The sequence below is a fragment of the Platichthys flesus genome, chromosome 18 (genome assembly GCF_949316205.1).
Source record: "Platichthys flesus chromosome 18, fPlaFle2.1, whole genome shotgun sequence".
Lineage (NCBI taxonomy): Eukaryota > Metazoa > Chordata > Actinopteri > Pleuronectiformes > Pleuronectidae > Platichthys > Platichthys flesus.
Window position 1 is genome coordinate 16,636,630 of NC_084962.1, and position 14,814 is coordinate 16,651,443.

Consider the following 14,814-nt stretch of genomic DNA (forward strand, 5'->3'; position numbering starts at 1 on the left):
TAAAGAGCCGCCTCCTGAATTAATTCTTGACCTTTGCTTCTGACAGCAGATAACATCTGCCCTTCTACAAGAAAGAAAGTCTAATTTTACAGCCATTTTGTCCCAAATTACAACGGGGAGAGTGTAATACAGGGTCATTTTGATGAGCGCCAGAACACTGAGAATTAGAATGAGAGCAGAGAGGCGAGTAAAGGGGATGATAGAGTCTCATGTAATTTGCTGTGACCTAATTGCAGCATTATAAATTGAACTTCTTTTTTAAGCTCAGTACGCCGTGGTCGGCTGCAGTGAAATATATGTTAGATGGATGTAAGAGAGGGGATTTTTTATTCACTTTCTCTTCAGATGGTGAAATGTAAATATTCAGAGATGGCACAGAAGGGAGATGAGAGTCTTTGCCAACCGATTTCTGGCGAGGATGACGAGAGACAGTTGGAGATCCTACTGTTTAACTGTCAGAGAGTTTGTTTTAAGACTTGGAGATTACTGTTCCTCGGGTTCTCATCTATATTTATTTTGGAGAGCGTTACAGCTGGAGGGCTGGAGTGCTCGGGGACGCCGGAGACACGCCAGCCCGTCCTGCTTCACACGTCTCGGCTGCCGTAAATTGCAAAAAGTTGCTGGTGAAACGGCTTTTATCACGACGAGGAAATAGATTATAAAACCGAGAAGCACATGCACGGGCATAGCAACAATGTGCTCAAGGCTGGACTCCTGCCTCTCGGAGCCTGCAGTGGATAATTAGCATCTCTCACACGTGCTTAGGCTTGATTAAAACTCAGTTTGCAGGGAGCAGTGCTGTGAGGTCGCCATCTGTCACCTGCCGAGGCCACCGTGGGATGTTCTCCAGTCAGAGGCGGCGAGGAGGATGGTGTGTGTTTGTACATGGCGTCTTGATAAAGGAAAAGGAAATATGGGGAGATGGAAAGAGAAATGGCAGCGACGGGTGAAGGCATAAAGCATCAGGAGGCGCTCTGTTCAGTAGGCAGTCCCTCTCTCTCCTCGTGGCCTGTATATCACAGCTAAATCACCTGTTTCTGTGTCGGCGGAAAAAAGCTCCTGACTGCAGATCTGGGATTTGTCTTATTTACTTGAACTTTATATCTTGGGGGGGGCAGCAGTTTTGGGAATACTCATATACTATGAGGTCAGATATTCTAAGGGTTGAGTTTGCGAGAACTAAGGATCATAAAACCTACAGCTTGCGAAAGGAGCTGCAGTGCTAAAAGGTTTCTGCTTCTGTTTTGTCCCCATGTTACAGAATCTATCTGTTTGTATGAATTGAATTCCCATCGTTAAATCCTCCATTTCATGTTGTAGCCTGGAATAGGGTGAGGGGACGTTAAGGGAGGATGTGAAGAAGGCGTTAAGAAAAAACAAAAAAGCTGGAGAATCGCCATTATTCCCCGGTTTGGTAACTGACAGGTAAAGTGGAGAAAAGGATTTTCAAAGTGACCCAGAGAGATGCAACATGAGACAATTAGAAAGTCTTTGGTTTGCAAAGAGTGAAAGAGATTTATTGAAGCGTGACTGCTCCTCAGCAGTGCCCGAGGAAGAGCTCACCTCCCTGCATGTTACATTACAGACACTATAATGGCTCGTTTCTCCTGCTCTGTGTGCTTCTGCTGATTTGTGCACATCAGTAAAAATCTACACTTTAATCGTTTCCTCACGCAAAGAGCTTCTTCAGTGCTGGTGCTGCTTAGCTGGAGAGTAGTTGGCAGGAACATGATGTATTATGTGAGTTATTGTGTAGCGTGGATAATAAGTTTGAACGTATTGGATGAGAAGATTTGCTTCTTAGCTATGTGTACTGTGATTAAAAACTGATTAGAATTCCTGAGGTTTCATCTTTCACCTCCAGGAATAACAATGACAATTTCCTACCACAGAAAATATGAGATTGATTCATTTTTTTTATTTATTTCCTGTCTGACAAAACACAACACACTATTTTAAGACATCACTCTGGGTTTTAAAAAGACAAATCTATCTTGGGATGTTTTTGTGGATAACAAACAATTAATCAGTCAACTGAAAATAATATCCACCGTGTTATCTGACCTAATGATCAAAGGTAGCAGACTTAAATAGCATAATGGGCTTTTTTTTGCAAAATATTGATGGATCGATTTCAGGGAATGAAAGACTGAGTCCATCTTCACACTGTGTGTCACTGCATCTGAGCATTGATCGTTCACCAACATGTATGTTTCCACAAACGCTTCAGTAAGACGGTGCATTTTTATATAACACATCATCAAATAAAAACATATTTATGGCTTCATGTTTGTGAGAGTATAAGCTAAAGGAACAGACCATAGTGTGAGTGCATGTGCATTTAATGACACCACATAACCATCATAACAATCAAGCCTGTCTATTCTCAAGAGCCGGCACATATTTCTGTGCAATGTGCGCATATATGTGTGTGTGTGTGCGCGTATGAGTGTGTCTTTCTATTTGTGCAGCACGGCGAGCACTTAGCGCTTTGTACGTCTTATTTTCACAGTGGTTGGTATTTCTTTCCTGTCACAGTCACGACTCGAGAGCAGTGGAGGGGCTGGAGCCGTGTGAGACTCCAGCGACTCCAGGCCTGTGGAAGTGTGCTCACAGTTTGGCACAATTAGAACCGAAAGGGGTCCCTGCTTGACAAATTAGCACACAAAATGTCAGCCGGTAGTTTAGCACATCCACAGTGAGCCCTCGCAAATTAGCACATATTTTGAGGAGGGAGCTGGCACATTATTATGAATCGAGAGAGTCTGGCAAATTAGCACATCTGTTGCCAGTGCACAGAATGAAAACATGTTATAGGATCACTGGTTTCCTACTTGGAGCCGGGTCAGGGATGAGGGCTTGTGTGTTTGTGTGTGTGTGTGTGTGGTCGCTCATTATAAGAGATGGATGAGATTGATCTTTTGGCCACGGTAAAGCTAATTATTACCCTGAGTGCCGCTGAACAGAGGTGTCTTTGAATGCCGCCGGCGTGGGCTTTAGATTCTCCCATCAGTCACATTGTCCCTCGGACTCAGTTGTTTTCTTACCTGACAGGTTTGTTTAGGCTCAATCTGCCGGAGTGCGTGATTCTGTGTGTTCCACACGTGTCCGTGGTGGAGTGTGTGAGTCAGCCCGGGGCTTAGCGTCCAGCGGTGGCAGGTGACAGTCCAGACCAGTGTCAAGAGGCTTTAGGGTGACGGGAGTGATTCTATTCTGGAGAGAATACCAGTAACACGTAGAACAAGTCAAACAACAGCAGTTCAGCTCTGGTTCACTTGAGCTGCTTTCTTCTCTGGGTTCAGTTTCTATAACTCTGAACAGGGCGCTTGATTGAATTATTGATTTATTGCAGAGTCACAAGATTCATTGACCTTTTTTTTTGCTCATATGAAGTTGAGTTATCAAGCATGTTTCCAAGTTATGGATCTTTTGATGTCTTGATCTTTCATGCTTTATAACACCAGCATTCACCTGACTTTACCAGTGCAAGATTTCTAATAAATTTCTTTTACCATTCTCTATAATCTTAAGATAAAGTCATGGGTTGGATTCAACCACGAATATATCATCTCTGAGCCAAGACCTGAGGAAGTGGATAGAAAAGGACCTCACTTGTAAAGGATGAAGAACAGATGAAGTTCTACCCTGTATCTGTACAAACAGCTGTCCGGTGACTCTCATTCAGCCGTCACCAGCGATGGCTTGTTTGTGTGATACCACAGCCCCGGTGAGCGCAGGGCTCAGTTGTTGTATCCCGTGCCCTGGTCAGATTTCCGGGGATCTACAGGGAGAGAGAGAGAATTGGCCCTCGTGCAGCGCAGGAAGGTCAGTCCACCACAAGGGGAGCTTCAGATTAATGACCAGCAGCGGCGACTCTCCACAGGCCTTCATGCATCATGTCCCACTCACTGACAAACATGTCACAGGAGCGCACCCACTGGGAATATCTGAGATATTTACGGAGCCTTCTCCATCACTTCTGCCGGCTGCCTGTTGGCTCCGAGCGGTGGTCCTCACTGCCGCAAGACGGGGGGGAGGCAGAAGCAGGCCGGGGGGGGGGGACAAGTTTGCTAGCTGGTTACCATGGCAGCCCCCCCCAATAGCCCACCGCCGTCCTGCAGCTATGCTACTGGTCATTAGTCACAGAGACAGGCCGTCCACGCTGTCTATCTCAACGCCCTTCCTCCACCAATCAGCTGCTCCGATTCCAAAACTGCCCGTGTCATATAATAGATGCATCAGTCGCCATGGCAACATGTGGGCCTCTCGTCTTCCTTTGCAGCCGAGCGAGAGAGAGAGTAATGAGAGCTAAGTGTAGTTTCATTCAAAGATAATCCTCCCTGCTGTTATTTACAGTAAACTGATGTCACTAATGTCTAGAATATGTAGGTACTGAAAATATACTTGGTACTTATACACGGTACTGTATGATGTGTGTACGACCTTCAGGGGCGAGTGGTTCCTGTTTACGGGGACTAATTTCAAATTAACTCCATTTCTGTCAGAAACCAGTTTTATGATCAATCCACAATGATAAAGTGTGAGCAAACATTAGAAGAGAATAAAATGTACATAGAGGAGACACCCTCCCTCACACAACACTTTCATTTCAACTTTATGCCCTCTCTCTCTCTCTCTCTCTAACACACACACACACACACACACACACACACACACACACACACACACCGAGAGACACTCTGTCTGTTTTCTAGTCAGGGTGATTATCCAGCTCATAACTCACTTAGAGCTTTCATTTGCACCATAATTCACACCAGTCCCATCGACGGCAGCTCCATAATTCACACACACGCTGATTATCTCAGCTGTAACTCACACACCTGCAGTCGGAGAGACGGCAGCAGCGAGCGGGCGAGAGGGAGGACGGATGAGACTAGACACGGGGGGGGGGGGGGCTCGACCTTAAGCTAAATATACATTACAATCTATTATCATGTCTTTTTTCCAAGACGCTGAAAGTCCAGTTTGGGGAAGAAATATCAGACTCAGCATTCAATAGAAACAATATTGAAGATGTGTTCTCTAAAAAAAAGTCAACCATACGCTCATGTAACATCCAATCTTACATTTCTTGTTTGATTTTCCATGTGCCGTCATATTCCAAGGTAATCCAATGTTTGAAATCCCCCTGGAGACACTCAATGTGATGTTGCTGCCTCCTCTGTGATCTCCAAAAAAACTATTTCTTTGAAACTAGCGTACCCGAGCCATACATCGTGCCAAAGAAATCCGATGAACATAACTTGATATCCTCCCGCTCCCTGCTCTCTCTTCTCAGACTCGCTGAGCAGGCCGCTGCAGACCTGTCTGCTCCCTCAGGGCTTCGGCACAATGATGATTTATCAGGCCGGACTGACGTGATTCCTATCATCTTTAATGGGGATTCTTAGGTATTCATTCCTTAGGAGATTAATGTGGCATCTCAGTGTAATGAAATGACCATGAATAGCAACGTGTTCACATCGCACTGCTGGTGCATAGCGCGGGGGGGGGGGGGGGGACACATGAAAACTTCATTAGTGTGGCTCACTCTGTGCTTTGGTGAAACACAAAACATGCACTTGAATGCCTCGTCTGTAGCTCGTATTGGTGTGTACTTGTTTGTAGGACCTCTTCCAGAATAAACATCGACCTTGTCAGGACTCGTGGACCTCATGGGGACCAAAGCCCGGTCCTGATGAGGTTCAACGTCTGAGGTCCTGGATTATGTTTATAGTTATGCAAGAACTGGCGATGGTTAGGGTTAGGCATGAGTAGGTTATGGTCAATGGTTAAGGTTTAAATAAGGCATGAACTGGTTAGGGTTAATGTCAGGAGTAAAATGTGAATTGTGATTAGGTCCTGGTTCGGTCTAGGCTTGAATTGTTCCTGGCTAAGATTAAGGGTTAGCCATGACTTGGTCCTGGTGAATGTCCGGGGTTAGGGTTTTGGTTTGGTTGCACAAACTGTATGTATGTGTGTGTGTGTGTTTGTGTTTGTGTGTAAGAAAAGACAATAAAAAAAGAAAGAACCATAAAATGAAGACAGTAAAGACAACATCCAGTTTGACTGTAGCACGGTGACAGTGAGAAAGCTCACCTCCCTAAGTAAATGACATCTTCTCTGCCCTCCTGCTCTCCCTTTCTATCATTCTCTCCTGCTATTTATAGCCACAGTCCCTCTCACTGCAAAGCTCTCTCTCTCTCTCTCTCTCTCTCTTTCTCTCTCTTCCTCCACTCCCTCTCTGTCTCTTCCTCTCTCCTTCTCACTCTTCCATCGCTTTCTGTAATTGAATCAATAAACAGGCTCTAAACTTTTATTTTTGTCTTACTTTGGATTTTCCAGCCGACTCTCCGTCCTCGGAGAGGGTGGGAACCGCGGTTGGACTCCTGAACTCTGCCTCTTGTCTCCGAGAGGGTTTCTCAGAGCGGCTCTCACAAACCCCTCACTTTCATCTTTTCTTCCCTTTTCCTCCCCTCATCCTCTCTCTTTTAAGTTTGATTTCTGAAAAGCTTTCTCAGGATTTAGTCCGTCCTCAAAGGTGCAGGAGCTGTTAGAGCTGTTTTTTTATTACCGTGTTTACTTGGAAAGTTGAAAGTTGCTTCTTTATTCTACAGCTGTTTGAGCTGTTTGACATAGAAATGTCTCTGGAGTCATTTCATCTTCTTACTTTTGACCCACAACATGGCAGCTTCACTTCAGTCCAATGATTGTAGAGTAATAAAACTTTGTCATCACTGAATCCTTTCTCTCCCGTAATTTGTAGAAATTTTATGATACTGATATCAGCATCATGTACCGCCGAAAAAAGGTCAGGTCAGATATTGGGAAGTAAACAAATCTATGTACCGTATGTGAGTATTAAGCAATAGTTCACTTTGGAAAATGTTGACGTTTAGGAGTGTTGCCAGTTACAACAGTAGCAATAAGCCATACAACAATGAAAGCAGTCATCACTTCCATACAGCGTTAGTACTATGCAACTGTAAAATATACCTTATATAAGTAATTTTATGTTTTTTCTGAATGCACTGGTATTGGGACTTTACTCTGTATCAACGGATATACAAAGTCTGTTTCTCGGAATTGGTATCGGGAACTGGGAGAGGAACTTCTCTAGGAATAAGATATATTCCAAGTGACTGGCTACGACAAAGTGACAGGGCCATATTGAAGAAAAACTGGTTTTGAGAATAAAGTAGTTATATTCCGCGAAAAGGAGAGAAAAACGGAAATAAGTCGGAAGGTAGAACCCGTGCTCGCCGGACCTGTAACCTCTTTTAATATCAGGCAGACATAACCAACGATAACCTCCGAGTTGACCGTTGCAAAACACTTCCTCCTCCAGTAAAGAGGCAATTTCCTCCAGGTCTGTGTTCTTCTTACGTCCTAAGACAGAAGATTCATAATTTAGTTTTTAAACTCGCACTAAGGTATAAACTCGGCTAGATGCTCCACATTCTTCATTTTAATGCGGGCTGCAGTCAGATCTTCAGATAATCCACCTTTAAAATATAACTTCGTTCTCAAAGTCTCATCCATATAAAGGCTTGTAAAATACCGGGAACAAAAATACATACGCTTGATAACACAAGCAGGTACTTTGTTTGAAGTTACTGACGTGCATTCATTGTGATTTAAATAAATCCATTAGTCGCGACACAATCTTGAAATGGAGACACACGTTGGCAGTGGGTCAGTTGGATAGCCGTCTTCCTTTGTTTAGGATTCTGAAGCACGCTGACGGGCCATCTGGAGCTTTAAACGCTTTCTCCTAAGAATAACGAGGACAGGTCTGAAAGGAGCCGCTTCAAGTCGATGGCGTCGTACTTTGTGGGCGTTAATTATATCGTCTGGCTCGCGCGGCAGTGAAACAGGGTTTGTTGTTTGTTTTTAACGTGTTGAGGCTGTTTACACTTAAAGAGTGTAATCGCGAAAGGTGTGATTCTCATAAATCCAAAAGGTAACAAGATTCCTGAGGCAGTCACAGCGTGGTACTCCGACAACCAAAGCAACAGGGATATAGAGTGTGCTCAAAATAGTTTTAACTTTTAATGATTTTATTAAACAGTATCCTTTCTTTTCTGACTTGATTGACCTTCCCTGTCCTTCTTATCTTAACCCTCTTTCCTTTCTCCTTCTCCTCTTTGTGTCTTTTCGCCCTAATCTCCTTAATCCCCGCGCTCTTGTTTTTCTTTGCCCTCCTCTCATCTGAGAATCATTAGAATCAATTGGGCAAAATTGGAGAGTGAACCTTTCTGTCAAGGCTGAGTGAGGGAGTTAAAGAAGGGCGCCCACCCCTGAACTCACCTCCCTACGCAACTAATTGCCCGTAATTACACTGACGACTGCCACGGAATGCAAATCAGCCCCGGATCTCAACACCCCGAGATCCGTCTCATGTCAGCACGTGACTGAGCTCTGAACCAGGCTGAACTCGATTTCATCAATAATACAAGAGCACATATACCCGGAGTGTTGCTAAGAACAGAAAGACGATAGCACTGCTCAGGCTGTAATGGCCTCGATCAGGTCCATCATTTACTTGATTGTCGCTCGTGTTAACAAATCTATTGCAATCACAGGAGAAGGAATTGGCCGTTGTGAGTTCTTGAGTTCTTGAGTTCTTGAGCTCATATTGTTTGTTTTTTCCTCTCGGCCCACAGGAGGAATATTTGAATCCATCGAGAGCGGCCCCTCCGGAGCAGAGGAACTCGCCTTCAAATTTGCCTTGAACACAATCAACAGGAACCGCACCTTGCTCCCTAACACCACGCTGACCTATGACATCCAGAGAATCAACATCTTCGACAGCTTCGAGGCCTCGAGGAAAGGTGAGGCCGGAGGAATCACAGGCACATCTAGCAGCCCCTTGTTTGGTTTGCAGTTAAGCACAATGGATTATTGATCAGTGGAGTTATCTTGATAAGTTAAACTGTTATTTAGTTTCTCATATAACTTTATAACATGACAGGGTTTTAGAAGTGAAGAAATCAACTTTTCATGAACAAGGTTTTTTTATTAAGGATTTTTTTATGTACTAGTTTATCTCTGTGAGCTTCTGCTGATGTGATTCATATTTTCACATTCATTAATATTAATAAATCTAATTTCTTCACAGTATCTGTTGGTTTGTATGAGTTGGGCAATAAGAATCAGTTGATATGAGCTTGAAAATAGAAATTATGTTTTCTTTTTATTTATAGTTAGTTATAAAATAGTTAATGCTTAACTTGTGAAATATCAGGCCTCAATTACATTTGTTTTTAATTTTTAATTTGTATGAGTTTGATCATTATATGTAGATAAATATTTAAATCGGCTGATATATCAGTATCAGACATTTTTTAACTCCATAATATCGGTATTGGCATCAATCCCCAAAACGCCACATCAGTCGGTCTGTGGTCTGTTCTGGTTTGTTTGTTTCTTTGTCTTGACGAGGACTGACACTGAACAGTAAGTGTTTAAAGGTGTTAAATATAACAGAAACAAAAATCCTGACTCTCCTACTTCTTCCCGACCAGCATGTGACCAGCTCTCCCTCGGGGTGGCGGCCATTTTTGGCCCCTCGCACAGCTCGTCGGCCAATGCAGTCCAATCCATCTGCAACGCTCTGGGCGTGCCCCACATCCAGACCCGGTGGAAGCACCAGGTGTCGGACAACAGGGACTCGTACTACGTCAGCCTGTACCCCGACTTCTCGTCCCTCAGCAGGGCCATCCTGGACCTGGTGCACTTCTTCAAGTGGAGGACGGTCACTGTTGTCTATGATGACAGCACAGGTACAGGTACAGATGGTGTCCGTCTTCCTCTTCACGTCCTGTGTGTGGTTTCTTTTTGTGTGTGATGATGAATGCACAGTGTGTAAAGCCCTGCACCCCCCAGAACTGTCCAGAGCAGCAGGAGGGCACCAGGTGAACTCCCCCCAAAAAAAGAAAGTATCACTGCTGCTCAGAGTTCAGCGAGTGCTTTGTAACCTGTCAAGTGAATTCAGAAATCAATAGCTTACTGTTCTGCCTCGGTCCTCCAGGTGCTGCCCACGTCAGTCTTCCAGGAGAGTGAGCAGCAGCAAAGAAAGAAAAAAAAAGAGAACCACATTACCCAGAATGACCCAGTGTCTCTTCAGATTAATGCAATGCAGAATTGTAGTCTGTGGGAGCTGACAACAGCCATTAATAACACGGAGACACTTGATCTCTGAGGGTGGCTATCAAATGTGTCTGCGAGCCATTTTGTCTATCCCGTGACTTTGTGGAGTGCCTCATAATGTGCATTCTAAAAAGACCAGTCGTATTTTAGCCAGAGTGCCGTGATATCTTTACGAGGTAGAGTGTGTGAGCGCCGTGGAGAAGATAACAATATTCAAATGCGTATTCGCAATTTACGAGCGATTTGGCACGATGTGCCTGACAAGTTAATGTAAGTAAATTAGACAGAGTCGAGAGGTCTGGATTCTCGACAGGTTGCATAATGAATTCGCTCTCTTCTCTGTGAAAATGAGCATTGTCTAGCGGGTTGACGTTCTAAATTCTGCCACTAAATAGATATTTAAAACCCGTTCCTGCAGCTTTTACCATCTAATGGCGTCTCAGTGATATTAGCTTTACCGTCGGTCACCGGTACGTCTAGTTTTGCAGCTGTTGCATACATCTCGGTAAACAGCCAGTCCTGCAGCATGCTAGCATTAACCTTGGATGATATCCCAATGACTCGTCCCACTTGCCACATTACCCCGGCTCATCTCCTTGACCTCTCTTCGCCTCGTGCCTCGCAGCTCAGCATGTTATCACCCTCGTTCTCCGGCGAGCTGCCCCAGGCCTCCTCTCTCTCTCTCGGTCAGACCGGAGCAGCCCGGGCCTCCTCTTCGGGAGCAGTTTCGGCTGCAACACACCTGACGCTCTGGAAAGTGTGACAGCTGCATAGCCGCACCGCATCCCCCCCCGCCGCTTCCACCCAGTCCCAGGCTGTAATCACACAGCTTCATGCTCCAGGGCCCCACGCTGCTGATTGGAGCCTATCTGACGGCTGGCAGGAAAAACTATCGGAGGGGATAAAATATTCACACACAGCCGTTAGAAGATCCAGGGGGAAAGTCTGAAGGCATTAGCCAGAGACCACAAACATCTACGCTGACAGTGTTACCCAAACGTTGAGCTCCCTTGACAGATTTTTTTTTTCTCCCCTTGCTTAACACCTCCGAAAGTGTCGGCACGAACTAAAACAGGAAGAAGCAGACATGACCTAGAGTGGGGATCTATTGGGATTACCTGTGGAAAGCTCCAGGAGGTTCAGTATTCCTCCTACAATGGTGCTTTTCACAATAAGACCTGCATGTTCCTATTTCACACCAATCTTTCCATAGGCCTCGGGGAGACCCAGCCCCACTCACATTAACACCATTAAACTGCTCACACAGCACTTCATTTCAAAATAAAAAATAGGCCGAGCTATCTTAAAGTGGTTGCATGGGAAGAAAGAAAGAAAGAAAAAAGAAATCCTATCTCTCTCCAGTTCTCCCTCTCGAACTCTCCTCGCTGCTCCAGCCATTTTTATACCCATGACAAGTAATCATCTCTCCCATCAATCCAGCCTCTTTCATCCCTGAACTCTGAAGTTCTCTACTGAGGGAGAAAGTCATTGTAATCTCATCACAGCATCTCCCGGAGAGCTTTCTACCTGAGCGTGTGGTCGAGAAATGAAAGGTGAAGATTGTCGCTCGGTATGCGGCGGTGGCGGTGGCGGCGTCACGCTCCCCAGGGGCAAGAACGAGCTGGGCAAACAGAGCCGCCCTCATCAGAGCACATCTGAAGTGTGTGAGAGAGACAGGCGAGACCGGATCGGCCGCGGCTTTCCATCACGATCAAATTGAACCTACTCATTGCTACTGTATCGCATCGCACTGCGGACCACGAGAGCAAATCAACATTCGGGAGCCTTTCGGTGGGATTGGAAGTTTCTGTCGGGGTGGGGGGGAGCGGGGGGTTGCAAATCGACATTCTTTCTATTCCGTGCTTTTGGTATAAACGAGTGCAACGTGCTGGCTTGCTGTTAAATTCTCTTGATAGGTCTGTGGCAGGCTGTTTGCTTGCCAGGCACGAGTGGGAGGATCAATAGGCTGCAGATTAGGATGGCATGCATATGAGCCGTTCTCTGCTGAGAAAAACTGACACCAGTTGTTTCTCTTTTTTGGCCTCCTCAGCATCGGAGACAGAACAAAATGGCGGCGGATCAAACACGGTCCGTTGCTGCATCTTTTCTTTCAAAGTCCCCTTTTCACGCTTTGGGTATCGTCTTTGTCTGCAGGTCTCATTCGACTGCAGGAGCTGATCAAGGCGCCGTCACGATACAACATCCGTTTGAAGATCCGACAGCTGCCCACCGAGACCAAGGACGCCAAGCCCCTCCTGAAGGAGATGAAGAAAGCCAAGGAGTTCCACGTCATCTTTGATTGTGGCCATGAGATGGCTGCCTGGATCCTGAAGCAGGTGCGAGCCCACCTTAATGAGCTACAGTAGAAATGTAGATTCACCAACTTAACCAAACGTGTGAGACCTAAGGCGTCGTCAGTACTGTCCCTACAGGTTTTATATTGTTAGTGGAGACAAAACACACAAATCCAAAACGTAACCTTCAAGTCTGAGTCGTTTTCAATCATTGAGCAATAACTAATAATTACTTTTCATTAGCTGCAACGCTTTTAATTTATATTCACCTTCAAGCTCAATATGTATAGACTGTTTATGAAGATGGACTTCATGATGGCGCCAACGCATCTCCATTGCTAACAGTATAGGTCATAAACTCCTCCTCCTCCATGTTACCAGATGGGACATGGACCAAACCAAAATGAAGGGACCCTGCTCCCTCCGACCCCCGATAGGCAAAATGGCGGCGTTCTTATCCGGGATATTTTAGCTTCACCTCTGGGTAGTGGAATGAAACATCTTCATATACGGTCTATGGTAAACAGTTCTATACCTAGAGTTGATAGAGGAGTTTTGCTGCATTCGGCACGAGACAAGTCATTTTATCACAGCAAAATCGTAAATTTAATTCAAAGTGAATTAACTGCAGCGCCAACATTTACATAATTTCCCCTGAAAGCGACGCAGACCTGGCACATCGACTCGTAGTCCATTCATTATGCACATGTCCTCAAACAATAAGCTCATGTGTGTTTTACCTTTATTACTTCTCCTCTCTCTTTAAGCAACGATGCGAGTGATTCAGAAACCTACTCTCTACTCTCTGCGTTCTTTTTAATCTCTCCACGGTTTATATGAGATCTCTGCGACTGACCCATCATAAGAGACGCACTCCATTGCACAGTAAAGGATTTTTTTAATTAGAAAGTCTAATTCTGCTCACAGGCATGTTGAATTTAATTTAACACAGGCACTTTATTTATGAGAACTGCGGGGGGGGTTCTTATTGAATTGAAGTCTTCTCACGAGCATATTGCGGCGTCTCCGTTCAGCTGTATGTCGACAGGAAGCAACCAGAAGGATTATTTATTGATGGTGGAGACTTCAGAGGACAACACAAATACTTTATGTCAACAGCACGGTTCAGCGCATTCCTCCGATATCTTCGAGTTGTGTTTCTATTTTTCATCGTGAACACACACACACACACTGTATTTTCTTTTCTTTCACAGAAAAACAATTTGTGTTGTTTTTTTATACGTTGTTTTTTTCCTCCTATCACTTCCAGACAGAGGTGTGAACTAAACAAAACCATATCAGTACAAACAACACGTTCTGTGTGAAAAGTAACTATTTAAAAAAACATTTAACGCTTTAAATGTGTTTGTGTGAATTTCTCTTTCAGGGGTAGAACATGGGGGGGGGGAGAATGGTTGAGTCTTTAATCACCTGTATGTGCCTCGGTGTGATGCTCAATCAGTAAATCATTAGTCAATCAGCACCGAATCAAAATGCAAGAGTCTATTTATAGAGAAGAGACGTCAGAAGTGACGGTGAAATAAAAGTTAAATGAAGAATTAAAATCAATCGAGCTCATTAAGCCATTAATCTTTGATTTATCAGCACCACCCACTGTCTTCTCCTCCCTACAGGCCCTCGCCATGGGTATGATGACAGAGTACTACCATTATATTTTTACTACCCTGGTAAGTACACCGGCACTTGTTTAATGTTGGTGGGGGGGGAAAATGCAATTACACACCATGCATGTTGCGTGTCTTTTTATTTTTTGCATGGCTCTATCTGCTGTTTAATGTGTTTGTAAGGTTGTGTTTTTCTGTAAATGCTCACCTAGTTCTGACTTGATGCAAGGCAACGAAACATCCATCTGCCCGGGTGTGTGTTAACAGCTTTATCTGCTCTGAGAACAAAATGAAATACCAGGAGCCGCTCAAAGGAAAACAAAATGCTCTCACTTTGTGTGGAGCATTTTGAACCTGAGCCACGAACCCGACTTGCTGCTCGAATAGAAACGCTCGGCCCTGAGATGCTGACCCGTTGTCATACTGGATTTTTTAAATAAGAAATTTGCATTTAAAGCATCCGCCACGGAAAAACAAAAGTTTTCCAACGCTCTTGTTTTTCCCCAAACTCTACAGTAACCTCCCTCACCCCACCGGGCTGTCCGCGGCTCAGAGCGCACAAAAAAAAACAACAAAAGCCGTTGGAGATATTTTATTCTGACTCTGGCAGCGATTGAAGTCCTCCAAAGTTCTTTGATGTCGCCACTACAAAGATTGCCGCGCTCCAGAGGAGGAGCCGCACATCTTCTCTGAGCACGCGGGGGAAAACAAGCGAGGACTGAGAGCTCAGATAATAGCCCCGA

General features: G+C 44.7%; 1 protein-coding gene across 1 annotated transcript in view; it reads left to right on the plus strand.

Moving 5' to 3' along the window:
* LOC133973810 (glutamate receptor ionotropic, kainate 2-like) overlaps nucleotides 1–14,814 on the plus strand; it is a 56,915-nt gene that overhangs the window by 8,645 nt on the left and 33,456 nt on the right. Inside the window, exons 2-5 of the mRNA XM_062411867.1 lie at nucleotides 8,667–8,834; nucleotides 9,528–9,785; nucleotides 12,307–12,488; nucleotides 14,081–14,134. Of these exons, the coding sequence (XP_062267851.1) occupies nucleotides 8,667–8,834; nucleotides 9,528–9,785; nucleotides 12,307–12,488; nucleotides 14,081–14,134 (662 nt within the window). The remainder of the gene's footprint in view (nucleotides 1–8,666; nucleotides 8,835–9,527; nucleotides 9,786–12,306; nucleotides 12,489–14,080; nucleotides 14,135–14,814) is intronic.